The sequence below is a fragment of the Theobroma cacao genome, chromosome 9 (assembly GCF_000208745.1).
Source record: "Theobroma cacao cultivar B97-61/B2 chromosome 9, Criollo_cocoa_genome_V2, whole genome shotgun sequence".
In the NCBI taxonomy this organism is placed as follows: domain Eukaryota; kingdom Viridiplantae; phylum Streptophyta; class Magnoliopsida; order Malvales; family Malvaceae; genus Theobroma; species Theobroma cacao.
The window spans coordinates 14996917-15012630 of NC_030858.1; the positions used below are offsets into that span (position 1 = coordinate 14996917).

At 33.0% G+C, this 15714-nt stretch overlaps 1 protein-coding gene across 12 annotated transcripts; it reads left to right on the forward strand.

Annotated features, from left to right (window-relative positions):
• Positions 708-13415, forward strand: LOC18589356 (pentatricopeptide repeat-containing protein At2g34400). Of its 12 annotated transcripts, XR_001929593.1 has the most exons (8): positions 709-1720; positions 3746-4782; positions 5149-5270; positions 6265-6459; positions 6560-6793; positions 11355-11439; positions 11552-11704; positions 13176-13415. XR_001929593.1 is itself a non-coding variant. In XM_018128309.1 (2 exons), exons 1-2 carry the CDS (start codon positions 774-776, stop codon positions 4695-4697), a joined length of 1899 nt encoding a protein of 632 aa, XP_017983798.1. In that variant the 5' UTR covers positions 708-773; the 3' UTR covers positions 4698-5142. The 12 variants fall into 12 exon arrangements, 1 of the variants encoding a protein (XP_017983798.1); XR_001929597.1 differs by lacking the exons at positions 11355-11439; positions 11552-11704 and adding an exon at positions 8689-8730; XR_001929596.1 differs by lacking the exon at positions 13176-13415 and having other exon boundaries at positions 5149-5274; positions 11552-12589.

Below are 15714 nucleotides of genomic sequence, written 5' to 3' on the forward strand. Positions count from 1 at the left end.
TTTCTCTAGAGAAAATGTAACCAGTTATGCAATTGATATGTAATTATGTTAGTTATTGAATTTTGAATGAGAAATACCATCATCACTATGATGCAATTGACGGGCAAGACAAAATTGACTATACATACATGAAGTCCATATTTTTTTATTCTTTTAAATAGTAAAATAAATAAGAAAAATGTTATAAACAAAAAATAATTCATAAATTAAAAAGTAATTGATATTCATAAAAAGTAATTAATACTTTTTTCTTGGAACAAAATTTTTAATATATGATATAAAATAAAATACATTAATAAATGACTTTTAATTTTTTTTGTTTTTTTATCTTTATATATAACCTGATGCTTTTTTTAAAAGCTTTACTTATAATGTCAAGAATTTAAATTGAAGGTATGCCATGAATTGACCAAATATGATGTTAAATAATTTAATTAAAGTTGATAAAACCTGAAATGATGCATTTGAATTCCATTTAATTTTTAAAATCAACAACTTGAGTTTGAAATTATTTGAATTCAAATAACTCAAACTTCAAAGCAAACTCAAATATCTGAATGTCGGATCTACTTGAATGATGTGAATCTAAAATATTTTGAATATGAAATGCCCAAAACTCAAAACATGGGGGAATCTAAAATCCACAATCCGCGTAAATTTAAAACCAAAAGAAGCAAACCCAGAATAATTCGACCCAAATACAAAGCAACCCGACCCGGCTCCATTGCCACCTCCCCGCACAACGGTTATATCATGGGTTGTTCAAGGTTGAAATGCGCGCAGGTGAGGTGACTACCCGTAGCCGCCATACAATGCTCAAAACAAAGGCCTCTACAGACCTGGTTTCCCGCCCAATCATCATTCTTTCGAAAACCCAACTCCACAAGTTTCGACAACAATCTTTTACAGAAAAGCTCTTATCCTTTTTGAAAAAATGCACATCCATCAAACTCTTACAACAAATCCACGCCCAAATGCTCATCAATTCCATCCAAAAACCGAACTTCCTTCTCTCCAAAATCATTGACCTTAACAACTTCGCCTACGCTTCCCTTCTCTTCTCCCAAATCCCTCAACCCAATGATTACGCTTTCAATGTCATGATCCGTGGCCTTACTACCACATGGCAACACTACTCTACAACTCTTCATTTTTATTATCAAATGAAATTTTTAGGCTTAAAACCGAATAAATTCACTTACCCTTTTTTGTTTATTGCCTGTGCCAATCTTTTAGAGCTAAGTCACGGGCAGGCAGCTCATTCGTCGGTGTTTAGACTGGGGTTGGACGTTGATTCTCATACTACTCACTCTTTGATTACAATGTATGCTCGTTGCGGTGAATTGGGTAGTGCTCGTAGGGTGTTTGATGAAATATCTGAGAGGGATTTGGTGTCGTGGAACTCAATGATTTCGGGATATTCTAAAATGGGTTATGCGAATGAGGCGGTTGGTTTGTTTGGGAAGATGAGAGAGGAAGGATTTGTGCCTGATGAGATGACGTTAGTCAGTGTCCTTGGGGCGTGTGGGGATTTGGGGGATTTAAGTTTAGGGAGGTGGGTGGAGGGGTTTGCTATAGAACATAAGATCAAACTGAATTCATTTATTGCGTCTGCTTTGATTGGTATGTATGGAAAGTGTGGGGATTTTGTATCGGCGAGGGGGGTCTTTGATGGAATGGAGGGGAAGGATGTGGTCACCTGGAATGCGATGATCACTGGGTAAGCAAGTCTTATTCTGTGCAGTTGTTTTGATATCTATTTACGTAAGTGTCAAACCATAAGAAGTTTTCTTGTTGGCTTGGACTAGTAAGGCCATAAGTTTGGGAATGGCACCTTAAAGACTGGGTATAACAATAAGAATGGTTGACATAAACAACGCCCAATTTACTAATCATATTAGTAACATGATTTTATTTATTAAACAAGTTATATGACATGACATGAAAAAGCCTGTTTATTTCAAACGGTGTGTGATAATTTTAATACTAGTTGACATGATAAGCCTGTTACATGATTTTATTTATTAAACAAGATATATGACATGACATGAAAGACCCTATTTAATTAAAATTAAAATGGGGTATGAAAATTTTAAGCAATGATAATGAATAAATTGGTTTAAACAGGTTATAGGGGCTAACATTTTGATACAATTAATTAAATGGGTCAATGTAGAGCCTGTTTGGCCTAGCTTTTTTTTTAACTGAAAAGTTATTATGAAGCTTTTATGAAAAATAATAGCTTTTAAAATTAATCTAAAGTTGTTTGATAAGCTGTTTGGCAAAATAAATTATTTAAGTTCTAATTTAAGTTAAAATTACCATAAGTCATGCCATCTTCTATCACCTAATAAAGCAAAACGGAGTAAATCTGTTTTGAGTTTATATACTTAAAATCAGAGAAATTTATAAAGAAACGGAATAACTCTCAAACTTGTATAGTTGTAATAGTATTAGATTTTTTGGTGCAGAATAGAGTAGGCCTTTAAATAGTACTTGAATGTAGCTTTGAATTTTGGATTTTCTTTTCTCTTAATCTTTGTGAGAACAAAAAAATCTTAGATTTTGTTATTCTGTTGCTAGGTCTTTTGTTTTTTGAATAGTCTTTGTAGAGAGAGATAAAGGAAAGGGAGATCGTGATTTTGTGTTGGAGAAGGGTGATTTCCAAAAGGAGGGAGAGGAGAGGGACATTGATTGAGAGGGGAGCATTTTTTGAAAAGCTGACGTATTTTTAAAAAACGATAAGAGAAAACTCATTTCTGGAGCTTTTCTTTAAGCTCTGTTTTTAGAATTTTGTTCTTTGAAATAAAACTGTTTGTTTTTTTTAAGAGCTTCTCAAAAATCTTGTTTGGCTTGGCTTCTGTTTTTAAGAGGTAGATAAGCTGAAAAAAAGCAAGGCCAAATTGGGATGCAGTCCATTTTGGATTAAGTGGCTCAACTCAAATTAGACAAAAAGTTTTGATTGGTTTACATGACTATCTAAACCTCAAATGTGCCTAACTATGTGTCGTGTTATTAGGTTGAGTCATAGATTACCAACAATAGTCAAAAGTCAAAACCACAAGTGAAGCAAAGGGGTTTTGCCCATAATACTTTATAAATTCAATTGTGAGGAGATCCATTGTATTGATTGGAATATGCTACCAACTACAAGATTTTGCTGTTTGAACTTGTGGTTTGTAATTATTCATGCGTGAAAATTAAATTTGTTGCACTCCCTTTTCTTGGTAATTATTCATTCTAAAGAATTCAATCTGGTGTACTGATTGTTTTTATCCATAAGTATAAATGAAGCCTATAACAATGCTGTCTCTTTTCCTCCTGATATTTAACTTTTTTTCTTCTTTTTTAAGATAACTTAGGATGATAAAGTAGAACATATGGAATTGAAAAATAATTAAAGTCAGTTTACATCTGTATTAAAATTTGGAAATTATTCTGAGGACTATCTCAAAAGTGATTGATTAGTCAGCTTATTCGCTGAACTTGGATTCTTTTCTGACAGTTCTTATGTGAAAATGATGGAAATTGATCCAACCAAGTTCTAGTATGATGTTTGAGTCTTGTGTCAATCTTATTCAAGTCCAAAGCTTTCCTTTATGTTGTATCTAATGTGCACTAGAAATACATTTTTTTTCACTAGCAATAAATTCTTTAAATAATTTAAAGTTTTATCATTCTTATATCAAATGAATGTCTTTTGTTGAGTTCTATGATAAGTATCTGTGTTGTCAATACGTAACAGGTATGCACAAAATGGAATGTCAGATGAAGCAATAAAGCTGTTTCATGGCATGAAGGATGCAGGAGTTATCCCAGACAAAATTACATTGGTTGGAGTTCTGTCAGCATGTGCCTCAATTGGGGCCCTAGACTTGGGGAAAAGGATTGACACATATGCATCACAAAGAGGCTTACAACGCAATATCTTTGTTTCTACTGCTTTGGTTGATATGTATGCTAAGTGTGGGAGCTTGGACAATGCACAAAGAGTATTTGAAAACATGCCTGTAAAAAATGAGGCTTCATGGAATGCAATGATTTCTGCTCTTGCTTTCCATGGGCGACCTCAGGAGGCTTTATCACTATTTGAACGCATGTCAAAAGAGGGTAGGGATGCCTGTCCAAATGATGTTACATTTGTAGGAGTACTTTCAGCATGTGTGCATGCAGGATTGGTTGATGAAGGCTGGCAATATTTTGAATTGATGAACTCTTCATATGGGTTAACACCAAAAATTGAGCATTGCTCTTGCATGGTTGATCTTTTGGCACGTGCTGGTCAACTTTATGAAGCTTGGGATTTCATTGAGAAGATGCCTGAAAAACCAGATGAAATTGTACTGGGGGCACTACTTGGTGCCTGTCAGAAGCGCAAAAATGTTGATGTTGGTGAGAGGGTGATGCAACTTCTGCTGCAAATGGAGCCTTCAAATTCTGGAAACTATGTTATCTCATCAAAGATATATGCAAATTCAAGAAGGTGGGATGACTCAGCAAAAATGAGGGTGTTGATGAGGCAGAGGGGTGTCAATAAGACTCCTGGTTGTAGCTGGATTGAAATCGAAGCTCAACTTCATGAATTTCTTGCTGGGGATGGCTTGCAGTATCATTCAATCAAGATTCATCAAGTCTTTGACTTGCTGAATGCGGAGATGAAGAGGGAAGGTTACATTCCAAAGGTTGATTGTCTATAGAGATAGAAAAAAAAGTTCAGAAACATGCTTTCCTCTTAATCTTTTCAATACTGAAGAAACATACTCGGAATTTCTTTGCTGTCAGGTTTGTCAGTTTGGGCAACTTATTTACTATCTTTTATTTTAACCTTATAAGTTGGTTATGTTTGCAAAGTTTTCATGGACGGCTTATCATCGCAAAAGCATCTGCTGCAAAGAAATGCTGTTTTGAAGAAGCGTGTCAATAGGTTAATTGTTTCAGTATTAAGATAGATCAAATATCTAAAAGTACAGGTTTCTTTAATTTAACTCTTGTAACCTTTACTCTCTCCTTAAATGTTGTCCTCCTGGTTCTGACTTTTAGCCACTTCTAGCTTGTCATCTTCTCACTTACAGAGTTATAGTTTATTGTTCTCTCTTATGGTTGATATATTATTATATATCTTATTTATGTCCAATCTAAATTATTCAGTTAAAACACTAAAGGTGGGGGAAGATCATGTCATCTGGAGTTATGGATCTATTAATCGTCAACATGGATAGTTGTTTGTGGTCAAGGACGGCCCAATGGTAGCCACACTTTATCTCTAACAAGTAGGTATTAAGTTCAAATCTCTGTACAACTTAGGTATTACATACATACAAACATACACACAGAGATACATATTTATTTATATTTGTATTGTTTTAGTAATTGGTGCATGCTATATTTAAATTGTTTTAGTAACTGGTACTAAGTACTGCAAATTATGGAATTGAATTCTGTTTATTTGTGCATTGTGTAAACTGGAGCATGTGTAGCCATTGTCCATCCCTTTATGACTGAAAGAATCTTCTTTGAATAGTCATCACTTCTTTCTTAAAGATAATTTTTATCTTTGGGCAGATGAGGTATCTTTAGGACTTATTTAAGTTCTATTTTAGCTGCATATTAATTAGACACAGAACTTCGTTGATTTTCTATCAATTCATGATTGTTAATCAACTTACTGCTGTACATTATTGTTCTCTTGAAAAACGTAGAGAAGAAAAAAAGAGCTTTTTAAATTAGATACTTCTTCAAAATTACATGCTGTAGTTTACTTATATTTTAGCCTTTCAAGTTTTGATAGCTTTCAAACTGGTTAGGCATTTTTTTCTTTATTTGTTTCACACTGATTGAGTTACTGCTTGTTTTGATAAACCAAGATTCCAATCATGTCTTCATCAATTATTTAAAATAATTTGGATATGGACTGTAAAAATCCCTCTTGTCACTTGCTTGAGCTGAGCATGCTTCTGGTATGCAAACAAACCAAGTTAAAACCTGACTTATTTGTGGCTCCAAAAAACAATGTGCTTGGTTTGGTGTAAGCTAGATAGGTGTAAATGAATTATAGATAAGGTTTTATCATTTATCCTCTCTTTTTCATTACAAGCATATCTATTTGTCGAACAGACAGTTCTAGTTCTAGTGGACCATTAATTTGTATGTTCATAAGCAGTACCTGTTGGCAAGGTCTGTGTTAGATGCACTGCATGACTGTTGTGTCTTCTGATAGTATTTTTTTTTTGTTTTAATTCTTTCTTTTACTCTGCTTGTTAACAGGTTGGTTCTCATGGGTTAACACTATCTCCTAATGTGTTTCATCAGGAATTGCCCATTTTTTAAGAGCTAAGACTAATGAGAATAGAAGACATGCCATATTTGATACATGTAAAAGAAATGGCTGACTATGTGGATTCAAGCTTAAGCTCTGAAGTGGAACTGCTATTTGTGGATCTAGAACAAGATACTCCATAGGTTGCTCCCTGCTGCACCCTTGTAGTTTATTTGATTTTTTATATTCTTTCTGAATATGCATCTTTTACCTTCTGAGAAGATCTTTGAACTTTTGTTTCAGATGAGAACAGTTGAAGACAAAAATTCACCAGGGGTGCTGCTTATATTATTTCAGAAGTTGTTCTCATGATTTTTCTTCTTCAAGGAATGGGAAATTATCTCCTGCCAGTTGACAGGACAAACACATGGCAAATATTAGTTCCTCCAGTGAGCTGATAAATTCTTTGTTCTTTGTACTTATTGATGTCAGTAGCTGCATACCTGACACTATGATCACTGTACCAACTTTAAATGGGTAATTTTTCAATCATTCTTTCTGTCACTTGTCTTTCTCCTAGGTTATGATTGCATTATGCTTATCACACTGTAGTTGTATTATTCAATATTACTCGCTACCTTCTATGATGTTGAGGTGAATCTGAAATATCTCTGAGAATTTATGATGTTGACGGTTTAGGAAAGTGCATTTTGGGGTTGGATACATTATATTTACTTCTTACCTGTGTTACTGGGAGCCATTTTTGTCCATATCTGATCTAATCAAATTGTTGCCTTGCTGGAACTGTTGGCTAGAGGCTGCCAGGTTTGAGACCTCCTGTTGAGAAAAAATACGGATGCATTTACATTTGTCTTTCTATGTGTATTTAGAATTCTGGATAAATAATATATTGTCTATATTAATATTGTACAAGCACTTAACCTGTATTGTCTATTTATTAATTAAATGATTTTTAAAATGTAAAACTTCTAGGAAGTTGAAATTTGTTCTGTTTTATAGCAGTGTCTGAACATGGACATCCTCTAATTCATGCACTTTTTTAGCTGCACTGCATGCATTCTCACAAAGTATTATTCTAAAGGAAGGGAGAAGGGAGAGAAACTGGTCTCGAACAAGTCATTTTGAAACAAAACACTAGAGAAATAATCTGAAAATCTCAATCAAATTCACCAAACCTGAAATGTCAATAACAATTCTCAAGATAAAAATCTCAAAATATTTAAAGCATAAGGCTTAAAATTAAGTATTCCAATAATTCATCATTCAAAAATACTAGAAACTGAAATAAAGCAGGTACATATAGCCTATGTCACATGGATTCATCACTTTACCCTAAGTTCCTTAGGTACAAATGTCTGATACTTCTTGGACGCTTTAAATTTATATGGGTATGATGCTTGGATCCTCAAAGGTAAGGCAAAAAATTGCCAAAAACATGACATACCTGTGTTCGAAACACTGAGTCCTTGTAACATAACTTATCGCTAAATTGCAAACTCTACTATAAACTCAGACCAATCTAACTTTATTGTCCTGAAACTTGAAATAATTAGAATACTAATAATACTATAAAACGACCCAAAAAATCTAAATCCTAAATATATGTAACAATTACAATCAAAGCCAAAAAATATCACAAAGTAGCAAAAGAAAATCTTACGTTATATACAGCCTCAACATTTTTCCATCTTGCATCAGACTCCCAGTGGGCACTTGCTGCCGAGGGTCAAGCTTTGTTTCTAAGAATTCATTGTTGTGTTCTCTAATAGTTTGTTACACTATTAGAACATCACAAATTCTGGGGCAGTTTGCTCTGTTCCTAAGTTCCTACATGAGCTTTGCTTATGTATTTCTGCTCAGAATATTGAAAGGCCAATACTGTAATACAGTAAAACCATGTTGATTTATATCAGGTGGTTTCTATATTTATGATACCATATGAATGTCTTCTTGCTAGAGTACTTGGATTTATATTCTGCTTCAGATGGCTTCTTGGTTATATGGTAGTCTGCTTGGTCAGCAAGGATCATATTGGAGATGCTATAAATAACCTTTCCACCAAATCCCTTTTTGTCTACAGAATTTTGGTTTGCAGGTTTTAGTCATCCTGATTCTTGTCTTGAGATTTGTTTAGCTACAATTATAAGAATGAAGGTCCTTCTCGAATGGTATCCGGTCGGTACTAGTGCTAAGTACCTCTCAAATTTTTTGTTGTTTCTTTGTTAAATTTCCTGGAAATTGCATTTTCATCATGCTGAGTATGAAGGTTAATCTGGTCCCAGGAGTCTGAAAGTGTATAAAAGTCAAAAGTGTGTATTCTATTAGTACAATGTTAAGGAATCAGGTTGGAGAATAGCTTCCTCCCCTTATCTGAGTGTATTTACTAAACTGTAGTTCTTTGTTGGTTCCAGGGTAACTAAGCAAGTTCTGTTTCACACTAGTGGGGAAGAGAGGTCAGTTGTGTTATCAGCTATATTGCTTATTTTTATTTCTAGTAATTGGGCAGGGGATTTTGTATCTGTGTGATGAATGATAGCATCAATGAAAAGATGCACAAAATCCTGATGATTAAGAAATTCAAACAACACAAAAAATAGATTCTAACTTCAATTCGTTTACTGTCTGAGAAATAACTAGAGATGACATCATTTGAGAGCGTAATGTTCTCATGTATTGCATATAATCTTTCATTGTGAAGCGGATTTTGAAAAATGCAAGGGAAAATTACATGGAAAAATCTTTATTAAGTTATAGTATGTTCGTGGAATAAATAGAAATGAAATAGAGTAGTTATTCTGTGAGAATAGAATAGTTATTTTGTGTGAATATGATAGAATAGTTATTAGGTAGTTTGGTATGAAAAATGGAGTAGGGTATGATTTACTATTATTACTTGTTGTGTGTTTGGTTAGTAAAAATAATCTTAAAATATAAAAAGAATAAATAATAAAATCAAAAAATATCCTTTATTATTATAACATATATTTTTATAGAAAAAAAATTACCTTTGTTATAATTTAAATACATATTTATCCAAAAGAAAAAATTACCCATAATTAAAATTAAATCACATTTATCCCACTCGTTAAAAATACCCTTAATTATAACTTACTCACATATTTTTACAAATAAATAAAATTATTCTTGATTATAATTTAATCACATAACTATCTCAAGTGTCAATTGAATTTTGTGTAATGTTTATTTTTAGTTAATTCTTCACACATTATGGATAATTTTCATTGCATTTTATTAATGTATTGATTTTCATTGTCGATTTTAATTTTTATTGATAAGAAAAAAGTTATTTTTAACTCTTTGAAAGTGGAGATGCATCATAAATTGGTTATTCATTGATTAGGTCATAAATACATCCTTGTTTTCTTACAAACATTTTAACTAGACGCCAAATAATTGTAAGGAAGAACAGATCCATTGCATAGTTTGGCTTCATGGTAATAACATGAAAAACCATAAACAATATTTCAGGTTTTTTACTTGCAGTTTTTAAGTCATTTGAATCTCCCTCTCCCCTTGAACTTGATGCATACCCAAAGAAACTAGAAATTGTAAAAATTGAAGACAATTATTCATTTACTCTGTAACATCCCGATCCTTGGCATGCTAGAACGATTGAAGTTGCTTACTAGGCTTATGAGTGAATATAGGGTCCCAATTAAGAATATCAAAGATTTCAATTATGTGCTAAGTAGAAAATGAAGGAGAAAGGCCTAAGATAGATAAAAGAATAAAGATGGAATGGAAGGAGGATGAAATGGGAAAATAAAAGGAAGGTAACGAAACAATGGAGGATTACATTTTATTAATGGTGGGCTAAAGTGAGTAAGTGAAGGATTGAATTGAAAAGAATTGAATACTAATACTAATAATAATAATAATAATAATAATAATAATAATAATAATAATAATAAACGTTTGAAGATCAAATTGAAGATAAAAAAAATTTAAATTAGACAAAAAAATTGTCGGAGGATTAAATTGTAAATAATAAAATATTTGATGACTAAATTGCAAAGAAAATAAAGTTTGGAGGGCTAAATTAAAAAAAAGTAAGTAAAACTTGGAGGACTAATGAGTAATTAATCCAACATGTTTTATTTATTTTTCTTTTTGTTACTAAGACCGCATTACTTTGGCAGAATATACATGCAATTTTCTTTTCTTTTCTTAATTAACAATGCCAAGTCTTATTGGTAGCAAATGCAAGAAATCCTTATCTATTGGCTGTCTATTGCATGCAAATCTCGTCTTATTACATAGATATTAACGGCAAGGATGGGAAAACTGGATTGAAAGGCCATTAATTTTAGTCTCTCTTCTCTTGCCAAAACTGAACCTACCTTGAAATCTAGAAACTAGAACACTACAAGCATTCAAAGTTTCAAGTCTCTCATACCAATGGAGAAAAATCGGTTGAAGCTAAAAATAGAAAACAGGGAAGAGAGGGCTCAGGCAAGAATAAAATAAAGGAGAAAGAGAGCTCGATTGAAAAGTGAAATGCAGAAAAATGGAGAAGGCTCAGCTGGAAAAAAAAAGAGAACAAAAATAATGATTGGGGTTTGACTGGAAATGTGTACTAGTTTTGTTGGGAAAATGGTAAGGGAATTCAAATAAAAACTGATATCGTTGAGCTGTTTCGAATCAATTTAAAGAGTTTAAAAGTTTATTAATGTTTGCAGCCCGTTCATATATAGTAAGCTGGGAATTTGGATTGGATACCAAGTTGCCTTGATTTCTTGAGGTAAGGAACCTTAAGTTATGATGCTGAAATTGAATCTTAGATTTTATTATTAATGAATGGAGCATGATAGATGGTTTTGAAATTATGAATATATATTGGATATTTGATGTTAGGAAAAATTGACAAAGATGTGGTATAGTGGCTGGAATGTTGATTTGAGGTTGAAATAAGTGATGTTATTGAAATTGATTGGCCTCCAAGGGTAAATAATTGGGTGTGAATATGTGCTATATAAATTGATGTGCAAAGTGATGATTGAATGATGACATGGGGTGCTTGAAATTGATCTAAAATATTGGAAATGCTATAATACAGGTTCGATTGAGAGCTTAAAGCTTGCTGGAGAACTAAATCCAAGGCCCATCAATAAAGATTTGGTTGGGATAATTAATTCTTGAAGGTAAGAATGGTAGGTGAAATATGAGACCGAAGCTAAGAATCCTTTTGCTGGAAGCATGTGTAAAATGAAATGATATTGACATTTATTAATGTTTGTGAAATATTGTTGATAGGACTTGAATGAGCATAGATGCAAGCTGCTGGAAAATGTTTAGGTGAAGGACTCATTTCCAGTTTTGAATTAAGATACTTGGCCCTTAAATTAGATACAGCATTGGTCATTCCAGGTGTATTTGGTATATTGGTGAGAAATCCCACCAATTGAGGTGAGTGGGTGAACTATCTTGAACTATACTTCCATACGAAGTATAATATATATATATCTTCTCGGATACTTGAATCTATTGTGGAAAGTATGAGCTGGTAGAAAACAATTAGGCTTTTTTGTGATTGTGCCATTGTTTTATCAATTGTCTTGGAAAAAATTAAGTATGTACATACTAGACTATCTATATTGATTTAAAAGTGGGAAACAAGCCATTGACTGCGACTTTGCTTCAAAATCTGCCTTGCAAATGATTGTGCGTTGTTTAGGCCGAGAATGGCCATTGAGTGATTCAAAAAAAAAAGAATTCAATTTTCACTCATTTGAAATTGTGAATATGCATGATGGTTTTTGGATATGCACCATGGCTTTTAAATGAATTTGTGCATACCATATTGAATTATAAAGTATTTTACCTACTTCTCATTAGTGTGTTTTATGCTTGAAATGAGTATGATTTTACATTAATAAGCACTCGGGTATAGGTCCTATTGCCACACCAGGCTTGTGTGGTCTTTGTGAACAAAGTAATTGATGCATATTCACAATTTCACTCATTTGAAATTGTGAATATGCATGATGGTTTTAGGATATGCACCATGGCTTTTAAATGAATTTGTGCATACCATATTGAATTATAAAGTATTTTACCTACTTCTCCATTAGTGTGTTTTATGCTTGAATGAAATGAGTATGATTTTACATTAATAAGCACTCGGGTATAGGTCCTATTGCCACACTAGGCTTGTGTGGTCTTTGTGAACAAAGTAATGGTTGCTTGTTGATTGATGTTTGAATATAAAGAGGAACTTGAAGCCCCAACTAGATATTTGATGGCATGAGGAGTCCCACGAGTAGTTAAAGAGGGACTTGAAGCCTCGATTTATATATGATGGTGTAAGTAGTTCTCACGAGTAGATGACGATGTTATTAACATGAAAAAGTAAGTCTAAGGGTTATATTAAACCTACTTGAGAGTCGTTCATTATTATCATCTATTATGCTATTCTAAAAGGCATGAACAATGGCATTGTGATTTGAATCTATTTTACATGGCAAGATTTTACATTTACATGTACTAGTGACTTGATTTAATGTCTTATATGCACAATGTTTTGAAACCACATTATGTTATATAATTTCCACGAGTTTTAAGATAATTCAAGTAAAATATTGAGTTTGAAATGATTTTAGCATCCTATGGTTATTATAAATTCTATCTATTACTTGGTATGCACATATACAAGTTATTTTGGAGCAGTTCTACCATGTAGCATATTTTAAAATAAGTATGGCATGAAACATATATTTTATTCATATTTGGAACCTTTAAATTTGCAAGGCAAATGTTATCATTGGTTAAAGTTTCTTTACTGTATATTGATTTATAAATTATCTTCTTTATGCTTGTTTCCCTTCCTCACCCTCTTACTGAGTATGAAAGGCTCACTCTAACTAGTTGACAATGGCAGATAAGTGAATTAATTGGAAGCAGCAATGGTGAGGGCACTTCAGCTTACTGCATAGGTAATTGGCGTCTCATAGCATTTCCCTTGTGTCATTCCGCTATCTAGATGCCAAGTTGTCTATTGTTTTTAAATAAAGTGATGTATTCATAAAACTATTTTCACGTCGAGGTCCTTGGATACTGTTTGATTAAATTTGAATAGTGTAATGTTTAAAGGTTTACATTTTAAGACGTGTTGTACATATATTTTAAATCTCTTGTTAAGAACTTTTATGAGTGTTTAAGAATTAAATTTGCAATTCTGGTTATATAGCATTGTTAGTATATGATAAAGGAAAGAATTTATTTGGTGAGATTGATATATTTAGAAAGCTTGTCGGTTGTGTAGGCTTGCCTACATGACTTGTGCGCCAGTAACGATCGTAAGAGTGGGTCATTACATAATAAGATTGAATGGAATAATTACTTGATTTTATTTCTTAGATTATTTATCTCTCTTTCTCTCTCTCTTTCTCTCTCAGATCNAATTGCTTTCATATATATTTATATTATATATATATATATATATATATCAGATTTACAAATATAACACAAATAAAAAGTTGACCTCTACAACTCGAGAGCTCATGTCTTTTTTTTTTTTTATGAAAGTTCATTGTGTATTAAAATAGAGGAAACAAAAACAGTTAACTGTTGAAAAAATAGAATAAAAACAAATTTTGATTTGGGATACCTTGAGTAAGGTATACTTCACCAAAATCCCCATAGAAACCTTGTCCAGAATCTATACAAGAAAACCTTGTCCAGAATCTATACAAGAAACTATGTCCTTAACCTTCCAAAGTAAACAAAACTCTTAACACAATGTATAAATGGAATCCATGGTTGGCTTTCCCCATTAATACATCCTTGTACAATTTGAAAAATTCTAGGAAAAAATAACAAACAAACATTCCCACGCAGGGGACATAACACAATCTTAAATATCCACAACTATACAACAAAAAGACTCCATTAGATAGCACCATCAGTATCAATAGTATTTGCCTTAACATCAAAAACATACATTCCCTTGATGTTTTTATCAAAACACAGACCTAACATCCTTCTTCACCCTTTAGCCTTTCTAGTTGAAGCTTGATCCATACTCATTCTAGCGTGTTGATGAAGTCATTCTCACATTGCATCTTTGCCTTGGCTAGCTTATCAGCCAGTTTGTTGTTTTCTCTAAAGGTGTGTTTTACCTCCCATCCTGTTATGTCAAGCTTCAATCTTTCAATACGAAGGATCCACTTGTTAAGTCTCAACGAGCCTTTCGATGATTGATTGATCCATTTTATCGCGTTACTTGAGTTACTCTCAATCATAAGAGAGGTGAGATCGGTACTATTTAGAGGCAATAACCATTATGAAAGCCATCCTAATTGCTTTTATTTCAACCAGGTTCGCATTACCAATTTTGATACCCTTTGACAACAGAATTTTAACATACCCGTTCTCGTCCCTCATTACCCCTTCAATCCCTACCTCTTTTGAACTTCCTCGAATAGCATCATCAACATTGAATTTCATAACTCCAGAAGCTTGTCTGTTCGATCCTTCCACTTTTTTGTCTACCTTGTTGGTTATTAGAGTAGTTCTGAGTGTAGGATTTCGATACGTATCAATAATATCCCCATAGTCCTTTGGCCACTTTGCTTTGGCGCACATGGTAATTCATAACTTATTAAGCTTAACTACTTGATTAGAGTCCCATATTACTCCTCTGAAAACCACTTTATTTCTTTGAAGCGAAACAGACCATGAAATAACATAATAAGCCATCATCCATATTTGTCTTTCCCCTTTAACAATTGCACTGTCATTCCACAAGCTGAAATAGTCCTTTATATTTTTTGGTGTAGCCCAAACAGCCCCCCATTCCATACTCCATTTTGTCCAAACTTTTCAAACTTCCATATAATGAAGAAACAAATGACAAACAGATTCTTGTTCCTTGAAGCATAACGGAAAGCTTGCTACTTCATTGCTGATCAACCCTATTTTAAGTAATTGATATTTTACAGCAACTTATTCATGTAAGACTTGCCAACAGAAGACTTCAATGCGATGAGGAGCTAAATTAGACTAGGTCTTTTTCCATATACTTTCAACATTATTATCCTTAAGAGGTACTATTTGCATAAAGTTTTAACAGTGTACTGCTTTGATGTAGATCATTTCCAAGCCACCTAGTCTTGCAAGTTTCTGTTTAGGTAATACTTTGTAATGGAGTCCTTCAAATAAAGCCATTGGTTCTCTTTCCACCCCGAAAGGAATACCTTTCAATTTCACATCCCATTCCCACTATTCACTTTCCCAGTTACCATAATCACATATAAACCCTTCCTTGTTGCTTGCTAGGGTAAACATTTTTTGGAACATCCCCTTTAAGATCCCCCCCTTCCACCCATTTATCATGACAGAAGAGTATTTGGCTATCATCACTAGCAACCAGCTGCATATTTGAATTTACTTGTAGAAAAAAAAATCATTAGTTGGAA